Here is a 17,086-nt window from a genome sequence, read left to right as displayed (position 1 = left end):
CAGTAAACATGAGAAGAAGCTACAGTTTATTACATTTCCAAGATACACTGGAGCCTTACATTAACACAATGTACTGTAACTTAGAATTTGTTCTGTGATGAGTCTATCTTATATTCTCATCCAAGAAACTGTAGTCACCAGAAGGACCAAGATGTCTTATAAAATCTGTTCACATGGTGTAAATTCTGCAGGCCACACTGTGCTAGTACGCTAGCAGAGTGTCCTCTTAGGGATAGCCAGTGCTGGATTGAATCACAAGTAGCTAATAATTTTTCTGTTCTCAAAGAAGATCACTTAAACAGCTATGTGTGGAATGGAAAATAAAGTTACTCTATTTTGAATTAATGGTCAGACTTTCCCCTACCAGAGCCAAGTAAGTAGTAACTGAAATAGAATCTCAGTTTTCAGTGATAAAAGGTATAAGATTCATGTAATTACAACTCATTTTTTAACAGATTTTCTTTCCAAATTTTCCACCCAGCATTTTCAGTATTGGGGAATGAAATGATTGACAGTTCATCTCTCTGACAATTGTACATTTAGAGAAATTTGAAGTTGTTTTAATGAGAATATAAACCATTTGTTTTCATTATCAAATATACCAACTTATGATTCTGAAAATATTTTTTTAAGCTAACTTCCTGATGTACCAGAACTTGTACCTGTCATTTCCTTATAAAGTTGTTGATGGGATATGTCAGTTTTGTTTTTGAAGAGTATGTAACATAACTTTCATTAATATTTTTTATAATTTTCAGAATTAGAAATACATTTAGGGCAGGAAAATGTTTTCATTAGATAATTCTACTTTTATGTGTCTATAGTGGTGTATTATAAAATACAGACAAAATATAAAGCATTAATAAATTTTTATAAGTCTTTAATTTCGCCTATGAGTATTATGAATTATCTAATTAAAATAAAGTATGTTGTATACTGTTTGAGTTGTTTGAAATAGTTGAAAGCATCCTAGAGTATTATATTGATTTTGACCTATTTGAACTCAAACTGAGTATGATTTGAAAATAAATTATGAATAATTTTTAAATATCCAAGCCATAAAGCTATTCATGCATTCATTCATTCAAAGATTTATCAAATGCCTGCTATATGCCAGCCACTCTGTGTAAGGTATTGGCAGATTTACACAGAAATAAACAACCTCTGTCTTCAAGGAGCACATAGTATATGTGGGGAGGGGAGAGATCTGTACACGAACAAGAGCAGTAGAGTCCATCTGTTAATGATCAAAGTGGGGAAAAGGGATTGGGGGCGTATAGAAGGAAGTGGGGCTACTGCAGAAATTAGCCTTAGAGTAGGCTGAGAGGATGGCTGGGCATTCTGGCAGAGGCCTGTGTTTGCCTTGTTTGTAAATAGGCTTTTATTGAATGATGAACAATTTATATGTAAACTTTAGAAATTCAGTGAAAACACTTTCTTAAAGAGCTTGCCCTTACATATAGAAAGGAATGGCTTCTGTTGAGACAAGAGTAAGGTTGGAAACGTAATATTTTATTTAAAAAGAGGCTAAAACTTGCTCAAATCCCCCAAATATATCAGAATATTGCTGTTAAAATTTCACTACCAAAAAAGGCAAACAAAATTTTAATATGTATCTCTCAGCAATGAATAAATGCATAAAATGTCATACAAGATTTTTATGTGTCTGTTGGTCCATTATTTTAGAAGGATTCATATTTTACAATATGCATTACTTACTTTGACTCAGCTCTGTTTTCCTTGTTTCTTTCCTCACTGTTGATTCTTGCATCCTACTCCATTTAAGTTCGCTTTTTTCTTAAGCATGTCATTAGTAATTCTTTCACTGAAGGTCTTTGGGCAGTAAACTTTCTAGGTCCTGTTTGTCTGAAAATGTCTTCATTTTGTTCTCAATCTTAAATGATCATTTGACATTATAGAATTCTAAGTTTCTAATGCTTTCCCTGAGCAATCTGAATATTCCATTGATTTTCAGCATATATACTCTTCCTGATGAAACTCTGCATTTCCTTCCCCTAGAAGTAATGTCTTTTTCTCTAGTCTTTTTTTTTTTTAAGTTGAAAATTTCAACTTATTTTGATGTGTATGGAATTGGAACAGAGCAGAAAAATTAAAACTGGCTGCAAAACTTTTTGATAACAAAACATAAAACATTGATAACTGGATTTAATCAAATTTTAAATCTGTCCCTCAAAAGACACTTAAGAAAGTGAAAATACAAGCCACAGACTGGAGGAAAATATTTCCAATACATATTTCTGATGAAAAATAAGACATAATCAAATTATTTTTTTTAATTGCACTTCAAAGGACACTGTCAAAGTAGAGAGACACCCCACAGAATGAGAGAAAATTTTTGTAAATTGTGTCTATAATGGCCTTGTATTCAGATTGCATAAAGAACTCTTACAACTTCATAATAAGACAACTCAATAAAAAATAGGCAAAAGGTTAGAACAGATTTTTCTCCAAAGATAACATATGAATAGCCAATGAAACATTAAAAGATGCTTAACATCATTATCAGGGAAATGCAATTTAAAACCACAAGGAAACATCACCAGAATACAAAATAGCTACGATTTTAAAAGACTGACAGTACCAAGTGTTGACAAGGATGTGGAGCAAGCAGAACTCTCATAGCGCTGGTGGGAACGTAAAATGGTATGACTACTATGGAAAATACCTTGGCATTTCTTGCAAAATTAAATGTTCACTTACCATATGTCCCCATAATTAGTCTCCTAGGTATTTACTCAAGAGAAATAAATACAGATGTCTAAAACGGACATACATAAATGTTTATAGCACTTCACTCATAATAGCTGAAAACTGGAAACCACCCAAATGCTATTAACATTTGAATGGATAAATGAATTGTATTATAATCATGCAATGGAATGCTAAGCAATAAAAATTATATATAGTAACAGATGAGTCTCAGACACATGCTGAGTCAAAGAAGCTAGACATGAAAGGGCATGTACTTACATGAAATTTTACAGCAGACTAAATTATTTAATGACATTTATTGCTGTTTCTGGGTACCTTAAGGTGTCTCAAAAGGTTGCAAAGTATCAGTGGGGATTACAGTCTCATCTATATGCTTGATTGAGGTGGGTCTATTTCCAAGCTCGCTCGTATGGTTGTTGGCTGGATTGAGTTCCTTGTTGGCTATAGGCCAAGAGGCCTCCCTCACCGCCTTGCCACAGGGCCCTCTCCATAGGACAGCTCACAACATGCAACTAGCTTCCCACAGAATGAACAGGTGAGAGAGTGCAAGATGGAAGTCTGCTTTTTTGGTAACCTAATCATGAAAGAGATATCCACCACTTTTGTCATTCTTTTCATTATCACCAGGTCCAGCCCCCACTCAAGGGTTTGAAACTGGGAGATGGGATTATTGGGGGCCAGCTTACAAGCCAAACGTTGTTTTACATGTAATAATGCAGAATAACTTCAGGTAGTATTTATTTTTAGGAGGCTTATGAACTAAAACTCATCTTTTGGTTAATGCTTGAAATTCCAGGGAGAGATTCAACCCTTCAGTTTAAGAGTCTAATTAGTAAAATATTGACTATCAAGGGAGTTTCTCTTTGGGCCTGAGTGATAACTACTGTATTTTCATACTATATCTACCTAAAACTGGGTATACTGTATTTGCCCTAAATCCACATTGGGTAAAGAGGATAGGCAAAAAGGCAGAAACAGAAACAGGGCAAACCTGGTAAGCCCACATAAAACAAAAGCAGATCACATTGCAGTTTTGCCTATTATCAGCCTACCTGTTGTTAGACCAGCTCAGTCTTCTCAGATTGCGAGTATGTACTGACATTTTAATTTTTGTGTTTTGTTTCTTAATCTTTTAGATTGTAATGATTGGGAGTTTTTGTTTTACTTTAAAGTGGCAGTGCTTGCAAGTGAATATTGCATATTGATTTTCTAATATTCCCCAATTTTCTATACCCACTCCTGCGATCTTAATTTCATTTTCATGCATCTGCTCATGTTAAAGTTGTAGAGTTAATGAGTTCATGCATGTAACCTCCAATAGGTTCACTTTCCTTCCCCTACACCATTCTACCTTCTCTTAAAATCTAACCTGTTTTATGTTCCTCCTCTTACATAGTCTCATTGCTATGTGGCCATACTAAAATTCCTTCTTTGGGGCCCCAGGGTGGCTCAGTCAGTAAAGCGTCTGCCTTCGGTTCCGGTCATGATCTCAGAGTCCTGGGATCGAGTCCTGCATTGGCTCCCTGCTCCGCGGGGAGCCTGCTTCTCCCTCTCCCTCTGCCTCTCCACCCTGCTCGTGCTCTTTGCTCGCTCTTGCTCTCAAATATATAAATAAAATATTGTTTATTTTTAAAAAATAATAAAATTCCTTCTTTTTGTTCCTTACCACATTCCCCACAAGGTTCAATCTAAACCTTTTTCCATCCCTCTAAGCAGATGAATCTTCTATTTACAGAGAAGATTGAGGTTATCTATACAAAAGCCCCTCTTTCCTTCCCTCCACTTCAATTTCCTTGCATTCACGTTCTCTACTTCAAATATTAACTCTTCCCTCCTGCCTCAAAGGAAGGACCATTCTTCTCGGCTAACTCCATCTCTATTTTTTTATTCCATTCTTCAGTTGGATTTGGCTCAGCTACAATAAGAGAAAATCCCCCCAAATAACAGTGACTCTAAAAAGACGGGTGTTGTAAGTGATGAATCACTAAATTCTACACCTGAAACTAATATTATGCTGTATGTTAACTAACTGGAATTTAAATAAAAACTTGGGGGGAAAAGCCAGGTGCTACAGGTGAAACAGATCTAGAAGTGGGCTATTGAGGACAGATATGGCAGCTCCATCAGTTGTCAGGGAATCATGTTTTCTTTCTTACTGCTCTCCCATCACTAAAGAGTGGCCTTTATCCTCATTGCACAAACTTGCTGCTTGAAACCTGAGAATACAGCTTTCCAGGGAGGAAAATGAAGTTAAAGAAGGTAGGGAAGACCTCTTTTCCTATGTCCCTAAAGAACTACGCAACAACTTATACTAATTGGCCAAAATTTAGCCACATTTGGCTGGAAAGGAAACCATCAAAGGACCTGCTTAGCTGGGTGGCCATGGGCCCAATGAAAAATCTGTGTTTTATGACAGTAAGAAAAAAAATGGTTTTCTGTTATAAAGAATAGATTCGGTAAAGCACTCATACTTTCTCACCTCCAACAATATCCGTTTCCCTACTTCTTCAATCCCTTTCCATTCTCCTCAAATATATTCTAACTCTCCATACTTCATCCTAAAAGAACACCAAACACCTTCTCTTGATTCTGGTCATTCTCTTCACGGCGAAAAAAATTTTTTATCGCTCTCCTTTAAAATTTAACAGTTCTTTTCTGCTTATTTCCGATCCCTAGTCACCATCTCCCCTTTAAATTAGATAGCTTCCTAGTCTCTTGTGTTTCTGGAACATTTAACAAATACATCTTTGCCCCAAACGAGTCTTTCGATTTTACTTATTAATAAAAAATTCAATTAATATTTAATTTCACGAATAAGACAAGAGTACGTCGTTACCAAAAAAAAAAAAAGTATTATAAATAATGCAAACGCCTCCTTCGGTCACACCCATGAAGACCAAACATATGAGAGGATGGTTGAAGTTGGAAAGAAGATGAAATTTTCCAATTCGTTTGTGTGAAACTGGAACGAGGGCTCTCCGTCACTACGGGTTCGCCGCCCCCACGAACGTCTCTCCCTGCCATCGGCCGGCGGGTCTGACTTTCACCGCACTGGAGTGAACGCCAGAAACCGTTGCCTTAACAATCTCTAGGTCCGAGCCGCCTGACCTAGGTCGGTGGGCTGGAGGCCGGTACGAGATTCTCGTTACTTCCGGGATCCTCGCGGAAAATGAGAGCGAGACGCTTCTTTGACGCATTTCCGGTGCGCTGGAACAGAGGCAAGTCGAGGTGGCGGCGAGCCGGGAAGATGGTGGTGACCAGGTCCGGGAGGCCTCAGGCCACGATCCAAGCCACGTTGGCTGAAAACTCCCAACAGAAGGTAGGAGATCGCAGAGCGCCTTCATCTCTGCCGCTGCTTCACAGAGCGGCGTTCAGGGTGGTAGGGCGGCGCGAAGGTCCGGCGCAGCAGCGTGACGAGAAGCGGAGGAAAGGGCCTGAGTTTGTCGCGCGCTGCAGTGTCAGACCCAGTGCTAAGCCCGTAGCTTCCTCTTCAGTCCTCGCTACGGTTGCTTTAAGACAGTCCTTAGCCTGGAACAGAGAGGTCAGGTAACTTGCTTTGGGTAGTTCACGTTCGTAACGAAAGATGCACAGCCGAGGCCTTTTAACCTGTTACAACCGTACGAAGAAGGTTTAATTTCGGCCGCCAAGTGTGAGTCTAATTATAATGAGCAGGGTTGAAGAGAAGGTTACCGTTGTCACGTGGGGAGCTGGTAGGGGCCCCACAGCCCTTTATACTGGAGTGGGGAAGGCTGCAGTGACGCCGCCTGGCGGCTGTTAGTGGCTCTAGCCGTCCGCTGGCTCTGATTCTGCGACGAAGGGAATAGAGCGTTAATTCATTTATGTATGTAAAGGTAAGGGCCGCGACTGATTCCGTTGATGTGTGTGTTCCCAAACACATCTGTGCTCATAGTTAATATTTCCTTTCTTCTCTCTTCCCGTGTGTCAGAATGTAGGTCTACCAACCATATTTGGCATTTGATACTTTAGTGCAGAAAATTTTCAGTTAATTGTTTAGCTCCCTCAAATTAGATCTAGGTCTTGGGTGAGGCGACTGAAGCAGGGTCCTGCAAATGCAGAGTCAGATCCAGTATATGTTTTTTGTTCTTATTTTAAAAATCATGGGTACTGGTGGTTGTGAGGCAGGGTCTTGCAAATGCAGTGTTAGATCCGGTATTTAGTATTTACGTGTTTTTTTTTTTTTAATGGGTGGTGGTTTTGTATATTTACTGAGCTTTGTAGTACCCTCTTAAAATGTGCTCCAGAGAGGAGTGCCCTAGTTCCAGTCCTCCCTAAATTACAGTGTATTTATTCTGGCTTACAGAATTCTGCTAAAAGAATTCAGGCACATCCAAAAGGCAGGAAGGAATGTCTGCCTGTTGACCTAACTACTGCGGAATCACAAACCACTAGGAAACAAAGTCCAGTCTCTAGAACTCCTAAAACCAGAAAGAGGAAGAGCGGAACTACAGTTTCATTATCAGAAATGAACAAACCATCTACTGATGGAGAGACCTCTGAAGCAGAGTCAAATTGTTCTGTGTCTGAGCTCCAGGATCCCATTTTAAGAGTAACTAGGAGACGGCAGATCTTAGTTGCATGCACTCCAGTGTCCAGTGTTCGGAAAAGGCTGAAAGTAACTGCTGTAAATCAGTCTCATACTGAAGAAGACAACTGCGACTCTGAAGCTGAATCACATGTCTCAGGTATTTCTAGAATTGTGCCGCCCACAGTAATAACTACAAGGACCAGAAGAAGTAAGGCTAAATCTGTAAGAGATCCAAGCCAAGAATTACATGCAGAAGCTATTTCTGATGCTGAGTCATCATACTCAGACATTTCTTCAATTTCTGGAGTTGCAACAATGAGAACAAGGAGTATGCAGAAGAAATTACATGCACAAACTGAGGAGAAAGATATTGATATTGTACCGGAAAATGAAAAACAAATCATAAATATTCCTGTGAATTCAGAGGATTCAGATACCAGACAAACAACTTGTTTACTAGTAAGATCTCTTTCTCAGATAAATAAGCCAAATTTCTATAATAATGAAATTTATAATGACTTTGATGATGATTCCTTCCGCAGCAATTCAGAAAAAAAACAAACAGTGCAAAAACGCCAACGTTTTAATGTAAGAGAGGAGAAAAAGGCCAGTGTTGCACCTCTCAAAGAAATAACAAAGGAGAATTGTAAGAATTTAGATGAAGAAGCCAAGGGAATAGTAGATGAGGAAAAAGAAATAAATAAGAAAAATTCTCAGTTGGAGAGCCTTTCTGAACCTCGGGATACTGGCATTCAGCGGTTAGTTTCTCAAAGGCATTCAACCCCCCAAAATAATAAGACCACATCAGAGCCCTCAAATCTGAACTGTGAGGCTATAATGAAATCATTAGCTCAGACATTTGCTGTGGTGGAAGTGGACAGATGGAATGAAGAAAGAAAGAGCACCGTAAAAACAAGTGACTTGACAGAATTTGATGATGGTGGTAGTGATGAAGAAGAGTGTGCAGTTACAGGTATCAGTGAAGACAGGAATGAAAGAAGGGATGTAGATTTTGAGTGTGAAACCAAGCTGTTCAAGTCTGAGCTCCACACAGCCCTGGACAAAGATGATTCTGTTTTATTAGTTCTCAGCAGTGATGAAAGCCAGCAGTCTGAAAATAGTGAGAATGAAGAGGACACTGTGTGTTTTGTTGAAAATAATGGTCAAAAGGAGTCATTACATGGAGAATCAGAAAATAGGTCATGTGACAATGCATTGTTTGTAATTGACACAACTCCTGGCTTGAGTACTGATAAACATTTTTACTTGGATGAGGGAGACAAGGCAAGTGAAGCTGCTACTGAGGAAGAAAAAGAGGAGGAAGAGGATGAAAAAAGTGAAGAACCATCGGACCATGACGGAAACAAAGATAGTGAGTTTAGTGATGAAGACGACTTACTAAATAGCACAAAGTCTAAACTGTAAGTTGTACCTTTATTTTTAAAAGTAAGTTTTTGATACATATTTCAAGTGGCCGATTTACCATAACAATATAAAATATTAGAAACCATGGGAATTGAGAAAAGTACTGCCTCAGGTTCTTTATGGTAGAGCTCTTTTATCCAGCATTTCCCTAGTCTGGGTGCCTTTGTTAGTCATATTTCTCCCACCAGTGATCTATTTGAAATCATCTGTTAAGATTTTTCCTGCAAGAATTTATTTTTTTTTTTTATTTTTTTTTTTTTTTAAAGATTTTATTTATTTGACAGAGATAGAGACAGCCAGCGAGAGAGGGAACACAAGCAGGGGGAGTGGGAGAGGAAGAAGCAGGCTCATAGCAGAAGAGCCTGATGTGGGGCTCGATCCCAGATCGCCGGGATCACGCCCTGAGCCGAAGGCAGACGCTTAACCGCTGTGCCACCCAGGCGCCCCAAGAATTTATTTTTTTAAAGATTTTACTTATTTGTCAGAGAGAGAGAGATTGAGAGAGCACAAGCTGGGGAAGCGGCAGGCAGAGGGAGAAGCAGACTTCTTGATGAGAAGGGAGCCCGGTGTGGGACTCGATACCAGGACCCCAGGATCATGACCTGAGCCAGAGGCAGACACTCAACCAACTGAGCCACCCAGGTGTCCCTAGATTTTCCTGCATGATTGTTAAGAGCAACAAAAAAGCGAAGGAAAGGAACTTTTATCTTTTCTCCATGCTAATTGCAGAGAAGTTGAAAAATAGAGAAAAACTGGAGAAAAATAATTATAATCCCATCGATCAACCATTGAAAAGCGCTAACTTTTGAGGCTATTTCTTTAATTTCTTTTTTTCTGTTTTAAATTTGTTTTTCTTAGGCACAGGGCCCTGGTGGCCCCATATCCACTGGAAATACATCCCTTTTTTTTTTTTTTTTAATATTTATTTATTTATTTATTTGACAGAGACAGCCAGCGAGAGAGGGAACACAAGCAGGGGGAGTGGGAGAGGAAGAAGCAGGTTGCTAGTGGAGGAGCCCGATGTGGGGCTCGATCCCAGAATGCAGGGATCACACCCTGAGCCGAAGGCAGATGCTTAACGACTGCGCCACCCAGGCGCCCCTGGAAATACATCCTTGGCAAGGGTCTATACATTAACAGATGCCCGGTTTTCACTCTAAACGAATGAAATAAATTTCTGAGGCTAACCTCAAGCATGCTTATTTTTTAAAAGCTACACTCTTCTCCAGGATAATTCTAATGTCTCTTTAGGGTTGAGAATCACTACAAAACCACTGCAGTAGAATGATTTCACTTTCCAGTAGAGGTTGATCAAAGCTTTCAACTGTTCAGTTTATATGAATAATTAGGCAAGAAAGTAACTGGAAGTCCAAATGTATTTATTTTATAAAAAGGACCTTTCAGTAATACGAAAGTAGAAATTCTAATTACATAAATATAGCAGGAGCCCAGACCCAACTGATTTGGTAGATATGGGGTATGACTTCTGTATTTTGAAAATCTCTGGTGGGAAATACAGGTGTTCACCGCTGTTTAAAACTCACTGATTTAGAGGCACTACCAAATTCCCTTATTTACCCAGAAAAACTTCTAAGCTTGGATGACCTGGAAGTTCAGAACCTGTTTTTCTCATTGGTTTTAGAGATAGAGGTACATACATTTGTTAACTCAACTACCTGTATATGAAGTTGAGCTGAATTGCCAGATGTATCTCCTCATCTCTGTAATTTTCTTTGTAAAATCCCTTTATGAAGTCTAGTGGCATATTATATAGTCTTAATTTTCTTTAAGTTAATCTGAGGAATAGATTTAGATGTGCTCCCAAAAAACTTTTTTCATTCATTATTCATCCCGGAATTTTGTTCTAAATGATTTTATTAGATTTAAAACATGTGTTTCAGATTTTCAGAAACTCCATTGTAAAAATAAGACTTCCTTTTGTGTGTGTGTGTGTTTGTGGTCATTAGCAAGCAGTAAAAGGGGAGAGAAGAGAAAAGTGATTTTAAAAATAGTCTCAGGGGGCGCCTGGGTGGCACAGCGGTTAAGCGTCTGCCTTCGGCTCAGGGCGTGATCCCGGCGTGATGGGATCGAGCCCCACATCAGGCTCTTCTGCTATGAGCCTGCTTCTTCCTCTCCCACTCCCCCTGCTTGTGTTCCCTCTCTCGCTGGCTGTCTCTATCTCTGTCGAATAAATAAATAAAATCTTAAAAAAAAAAAAAAAGTCTCAGGACGCCTTGGTCTTTGCTCAGTCAGTTAAGTGTCTCCCTTTGGCTCAGGTCATGATACCAGGGTCCTGGGAATGAGTCCCGCATCAGGCTCCTCTCTCTCGCTCTCTCCCTATGACAAATAAAATCTTTAAAAACAAATAAAAATACAGTCTCCGTTGTGTCCATTTTGATCTGATTACTTGATCTTTAAGTGATCATTTCTCTTTCAGTCTGAAGTTGACGAGCAGCAGCATAGACCCTGGTATGAGTATCAAGCAGTTGGGTGGTTTGTATATTAATTTCAATGCAGACAAACTACAGTCGAACAAGAGAACCCTAACACAGATCAAGGAGAAAAAGAAAAATGAGGTAAGTTACATGGAGTGTCCTGTTGGTTTTTACAGAACTAACCAATCACTTCTAGACATGATTAGTCCTTGGTAAGAGACTAATTTTCCTGCAGTGAAACCACGTTAGTCTACTGTGCTCCTTTTTTAACACTTGAAAAATAAATCAATACAGGATCAGCGTTCCTCTTGCACCTACGAGTTGTCTTAGGGGTTGTGCTTTCTTCTCTTTTCTTGCTGTATTTTTATTTCATAACTGTTCTGGATGCTGTTGAGAATCTGAAAACTGTGGGTGCCACTTCTCACCAGGAAAAATATACATATGCACATAGGCATAAAACTGTACATATAATTTCAGAAGGGAATTACAGAGTAGGTAACCTCATCCAAACCCTCAGCTTTAGTCAGCATGGCATGGCTTCCCCAACTCTGTATTCTCCAGCCTTGCTGTCCCTCCAGGTCTTTAAATCCTGTTGTGCCTGTTGACTGTGTATTCAGATGTGCTCATCTTAGCACTTGACCTCCCTAATTGCCCTCCTTCGCTTCCCTTCCTGAACCAGCTGCTACTTTAGTATCCTCTGGCTTGATTAATGGTGCCAAACTCTCTTTCCCTTTTGCAATCTCTGAACCTGGCAGATGCTGTTGCTTACATACTCTGTTGCCTCCTTTTCACCCCATTTTTCATCTAGACTACTACAGTAGCCTCCTTACTCTTTTCTCCCCCCAACCTCTGTACTTTTGATAGATTTCTCTTTTAAAAAACAAAAAAGAGTACCTGGCTGGCTCAGTCAGAAGAGCATGTGACCCCTTGATCTCCAGGTTGTGAGTTCAAGCCCCGTGTTGAAGGTAGATATTACTTCAAAACAAAGCAAAACACAAACCTGACTGTGATATTCTCCTGTTTAAGTCCCTCAGAACGTTCAAGATGCTTTTGTTCCTTCAGCTTTGTCCACCTGCTGTGTTCTTGCCACTGAAGACTACTGTAGTTCCCTGAACATACCCTGCTCTTTCCAGGCCAGCGCAGAGATCATGGATCACTGCCTTTGGGAAAATTCTCTGACTCTGGTCCTCTCCACTCCTCCTCTGTGCTTCTGCAACACCAAGTATAGATTTGACTCATTATTGATCATATTGTCATTTTACTGTTTTTCCTAAATCAGTTCCTAAAACAGGATTCTCAGCCTCAGCAATACTGGTATTTTGGGCTGGGTGGTTCTTTGTTGTGGGAGGATGTCTTGTAGGATATGTAGCGGCATCCCTTGTGTCTACCCAGTAGTTGTCAGTAGCATCCAGCACCCCTTAACCCCTCTGCACACACATGCCCCAAAAGTATCTTCAGACATTGCCATTTGCTCCCAGTTGAGAACCACTGTCCTGAAGCCCACTATAGTACCTGACACACAATAAGCTCTTAAGCTGCTAAATATCAAGCTCTCATTTCTGAGTGAAAGGAAAGTCTAGACTGCTGCCCTACTATCTAGAAACTTCTAGGGGATTTGGGGATTTCTGAATTGATAATTTCAAATGTTACTGACCAAATTAGTGTTTCTGTGAACTATCTGACAGCTAAGGAGCAATCTTTAGTTCATACCCTATGGGAGATGACTAATTAATTACCCTGAGGACCTTTTAGTGACATAAACAGTATTATGACAATATTGTTCATTCTGTGCAAACAAAGAATGCAGTAGTTATTTAGGAAAAGATTAATAGGTTTGACTACACAAAATTTAAAAATTTTCACAATTAACACCTTAACAAAGACAAGTGTAAGAGACCATAGGTTAATAACACCAAGATACAAAGTACATTTCTACAAATTAATAAAAACAACCATTTATAAAAATGAAAAAGAACCCCAAAAAGTACAGGCGTCTCCCACAGAAGACTTATACATAGCTAATAAAAACACAAAAAGATGATCAACAGCAAATGAAAACAGCCACGGGCACCAGTGACAACACACAAAAAGATAATACCCAGTGTTGGTGGCAATGTAAAGAGAAAGGGCACTGATTAACTGTTGGTAGGATTTAACGTTACTTGAATGCAAGGCAATTTAGTAGTACCTGTCAAAATTTAAGTGATGCATTTTGGAATCTTACAGAAATAATCACAAGTGTGCATAGATGACGTTTACAGTGTTTAATGGAAAAAGGTTTGATGGAGACTTAAACTAAATGTCAGAAGAAAAATGTTGGTGCATAACAGCTATTAAAAAGAATGAAGTTGATCTGTGTGAACTGATATTGAAAGAGCGTCTAAGATGTATTGTTGAAGCAAAAAGCAGGTTTATCTAGACAGATAAATATGTTGTTTAATCAAACCTGTAACACTGTACTTATTAATAATACAGTCTCCTCAAATCAGAAGAAGCTTTTTTTCCAACATCAAAAGAACTTATTAAAAACCAGTTAGGGTTGTTTGTTTATTTGTTTTCAGAGATTTCAAGAGCCATTGTGGCATTTGTTCCTGTGACTGTTTTCCAGTTTGGTGCACATGGCTGGTTGTAAACCAGTAAATACAAATTCAGCACATTAATGTAAATCTGATATATGCTGATTCAATTTAGAAAAAGAAATTTAAGATGAATGAAGTTTCTTAAAATAATCCTTCAGTTTGCCTTCTAAAGCATTTTTATTGTGATATAATTTATAAACTTAAGGACTGAAACAACTTTGCAGTAGTATGGTTGTGTATAAAGAGGGTTAATATATTTGGAGTAGTCTTCAGTGTGGGAGATGTTTCTCTTATAAAGCAAAAGATGTTGGGAAAAATTATGTGATATTCTGATATTATTTTAAAACCACTTGAATATTTTTATAGCTTTTGCAGAAAGCTGTCATTACTCCTGATTTTGAAAAGAACTACTGTGTCCCACCTTATAGTGAATCAAAGCATCAACTTCAGAAAAAACGCAGAGTAAGTATAGTGACTCATTATTTAGATTGTTGAGGTATGTTTGATTATATACATTCATCCTATACAACATGGTTGTATAATTTAAAAATACATATTTTCGGGGCACCTACCTGGCTCATTCAGTAAAGCATGCAACTCCTGATCGTAGGTTTTGAGTTCTAGCCCCACATTGGGTGTGGAGATTACTTTAAAAAATAAAATCTTAAAAAGTAAAAATAAAATATTAAAAAAATAATATATTTGCAAGTAAAGTTTTCACAGAAATTTAAGGGCCCATAAAATACAGTTCCAAAAACACATTTTATATAGATTTTCGCAGTGAAAGTGCACCGAGTGGTGCACACAGAAAACAGCTTTTTTTCCCCCTTTCATAAAAACAGTGACAGCCAGCATATAAGGTCATTGTCCATACTTCTTGGCTTGTAGGTAGTGTTCACCAAGAGCTAAGAGCTCCATTGCAGGCCTTTCTGGGAACTTAACGTAGCCACCTAAAAACCCAAGTCTCTCTAGTCTGCCCAGTGAGAGGGTAGGAAACTCTTCTTTTGTAAAAGTTAGGGGATTGTTTCCGTCTTCCATTTCAACTAATAAGTGTAAAGAAGTTACCAAGAGAATTTGAAGGAAATTTGAGGGTGGTGTGCCAGTAACGTCTCATCACTAATATGGAGCATGCTGGCACATGGTAGACACTCTATGATGTATGAATGAAATAAGAAATAAAATCAAGTAAATAAAACTTGCTTAAAAAAATACAAAGGAGGGGCGCCTAGGTGGTTCAGTTGTTAAGCATCTGCCTTCAGCTCAGGGCATGATCCCAGAGTCCTGGGATCGAGCCCCACATTGGGCTCCCTGCTCTGCTGGGAGCCTGCTTCTTCCTCTCCCACTCCCCCTGCTTGTGTTCCCTCTCTCTCTGGCTGTCTCTCTCTGTCCAATAAATAAATAAAATAATTTTTTAAAAAAATACAAAGGAATTTCCCAAAAAATACAACTTTTTTTTAAATTTTAGAAATAATATAGATTTCTGGACTGGTTGGAGTGACTTTGAGTCAACTTGGTGAGTGAATAAAATTGTTAATATTTACATATTAGCTCCAGAAGTGAAAATGTTTTTATACTTATCTCTTGTGTAGGATATATTGCACAATAAAAATTGGAGCTGTGTATTGTTCTCCCAGCAAGTCAGCAGGGTTTTTTTAAGATTTTATTTGTTTTACTTGAGGGAGGGAGAGAGCACAAGCTGGGGGAGCAGCAGCGAGAGAGGGAGAAGCAGACTCCCTACTGAGCAGGGAGCTGACACGGGGCTTGATCCCAGGACCCCAGGATCATGACCGGAGCCAAAGGCAGACACTTAACCAGCTGAGCCACCCAGGCACCCCTGCAAGTCAGCAGTTCTTACTAAGATAAAAAAATTAATTTTAAGGACCCTTCATTTATAAAACTGATAATACTATGCCCAAATTACCAAAGAAAACACTGTGATTTAATTTATTTTGTGAAAAGTAAGTCTGGGAACTAATATATTCTGCTAAGTAATGTCATTTGTTTTTAATTCATGAAGTTTTCTGTATATACAATTTTGGAGAGAATGAGGTGTAGTTTATACATTGCTTATTAAAGTTAGAATTTTATGTTTAATTTTTGAAATCTGAATTTCAGAAAGAACGACAGAAAACAGCAGGTGATGGCTGGTTTGGTATGAAAGCTCCAGAACTGACAGATGAACTAAAAAATGATCTCAAAGCACTGAAGATGAGAGCTAGCATGGACCCAAAAAGGTTTTACAAGAAAAATGATAGGGATGGCTTCCCCAAGTACTTCCAGGTATAAAACAAACAGTAATGGCGTTGATGTTCTGTGGATTTTAGTTTGGAAAGCACAATAGTGTTCTTTCTGTTTACTCTTAACATAGGTGAGTATTTGTAGTGCATATCTGCTTAGGCTATATAATAATGGGCAGAACCCAATTCGGACAACCTTTTGGCCACCAGCTTGTAATGGTGTTCCATATAGAGAGAAGGTGTTGCAAATGATAACTAAGTTTCCAGGTCATACTTCTAAAAGTTACGGAACCTCTAAGTTGGGTATACCATATATGAATAGTATTAGCCTAACAGCAAGAATCCTTACATGATGGAGGAGGAAATAGGCAGTCATTTGCACCAAACTCCTCTTCTCCAGATAGAGGGGCATCCCCAGGCAAATGCTGAAAATAAGTTAAAGGTTGGTTTTCAAAGTGTTTCCAGATGAAAATCCAGTTGAGAACCTTCTGGTAGCCGTCAGCTTCATTTGGTAGCTGTCAACTTCATTCTGTTCTTCTTTCTTGTCACTTATCTGAATTACTCTAATAGTCCTTCACCTCCAGGTCTGCTCTCCCTTCTAGTCCATCCTTCACATTGTAGCCAGTCATCTGTTCTTTTTACAAAAGGGCAGTATGTTCATGATACACCTCTGCTCAGTGATATTACAGATAACATTCAATGACAGCTTTGGTGATTTTTTATGACCTGTAGGGTAGAGTCTATACGGTCTGCTTCATACCAGCTCACCAGCTCTTCTGTCACATAGCCCTCGTTAGCTCTAACACACTTGGAGGAGCCTTGACCTCCCTTAGGTAGAGTTGGTCACTTATTTTTTTAGGGCATCTATAGTGTTTTGTTCAACATAATAATTATGTTATGCTTTAATCTTTTAGTTACTTGTCTGTGGATTTTCCTTAAGACTATGGGCTCCTTGCTGGCAAGGACCAGATATTCTTTATCTTTATTTCCCAAACACTTAGCACACTACCTGGCACATAGTGGACACTATAAATTTCACTTGGTTGAATGTATGAACAAATGCAGAGAGGTTACTAAGAAGGTTCTATGCTGGTAGCACTTATGATAACCTAGGAGATCAAATAGTTGTAT

The 17,086-nt window shown here is 38.8% G+C and overlaps 1 protein-coding gene across 2 annotated transcripts in view; it reads left to right on the top strand.

Moving 5' to 3' along the window:
• The first annotated feature begins 5,584 nt into the window (after positions 1-5,584).
• Positions 5,585-17,086, top strand: part of DNTTIP2 (deoxynucleotidyltransferase terminal interacting protein 2) — a 24,254-nt gene continuing 12,752 nt past the window's right edge. For both annotated transcript variants that reach the window (XR_015726317.1, XM_045801754.2), the window contains exons 1-5: positions 5,585-6,052; positions 7,055-8,700; positions 11,142-11,280; positions 14,085-14,180; positions 15,834-15,998. Coding sequence is in view for 1 of the 2 variants with exons in the window: in XM_045801754.2 (XP_045657710.1) it covers positions 5,903-6,052; positions 7,055-8,700; positions 11,142-11,280; positions 14,085-14,180; positions 15,834-15,998 (2,196 nt within the window). In the remaining variant the exon portion in view is untranslated. The remainder of the gene's footprint in view (positions 6,053-7,054; positions 8,701-11,141; positions 11,281-14,084; positions 14,181-15,833; positions 15,999-17,086) is intronic.

The sequence above is a fragment of the Ursus americanus genome, chromosome 12, assembly GCF_024610735.1.
Source record: "Ursus americanus isolate L20-20 chromosome 12, mUrsAme1.1.p, whole genome shotgun sequence".
Classification (NCBI taxonomy): domain Eukaryota; kingdom Metazoa; phylum Chordata; class Mammalia; order Carnivora; family Ursidae; genus Ursus; species Ursus americanus.
This window is presented reverse-complemented; position numbering and strand designations above follow the sequence as displayed.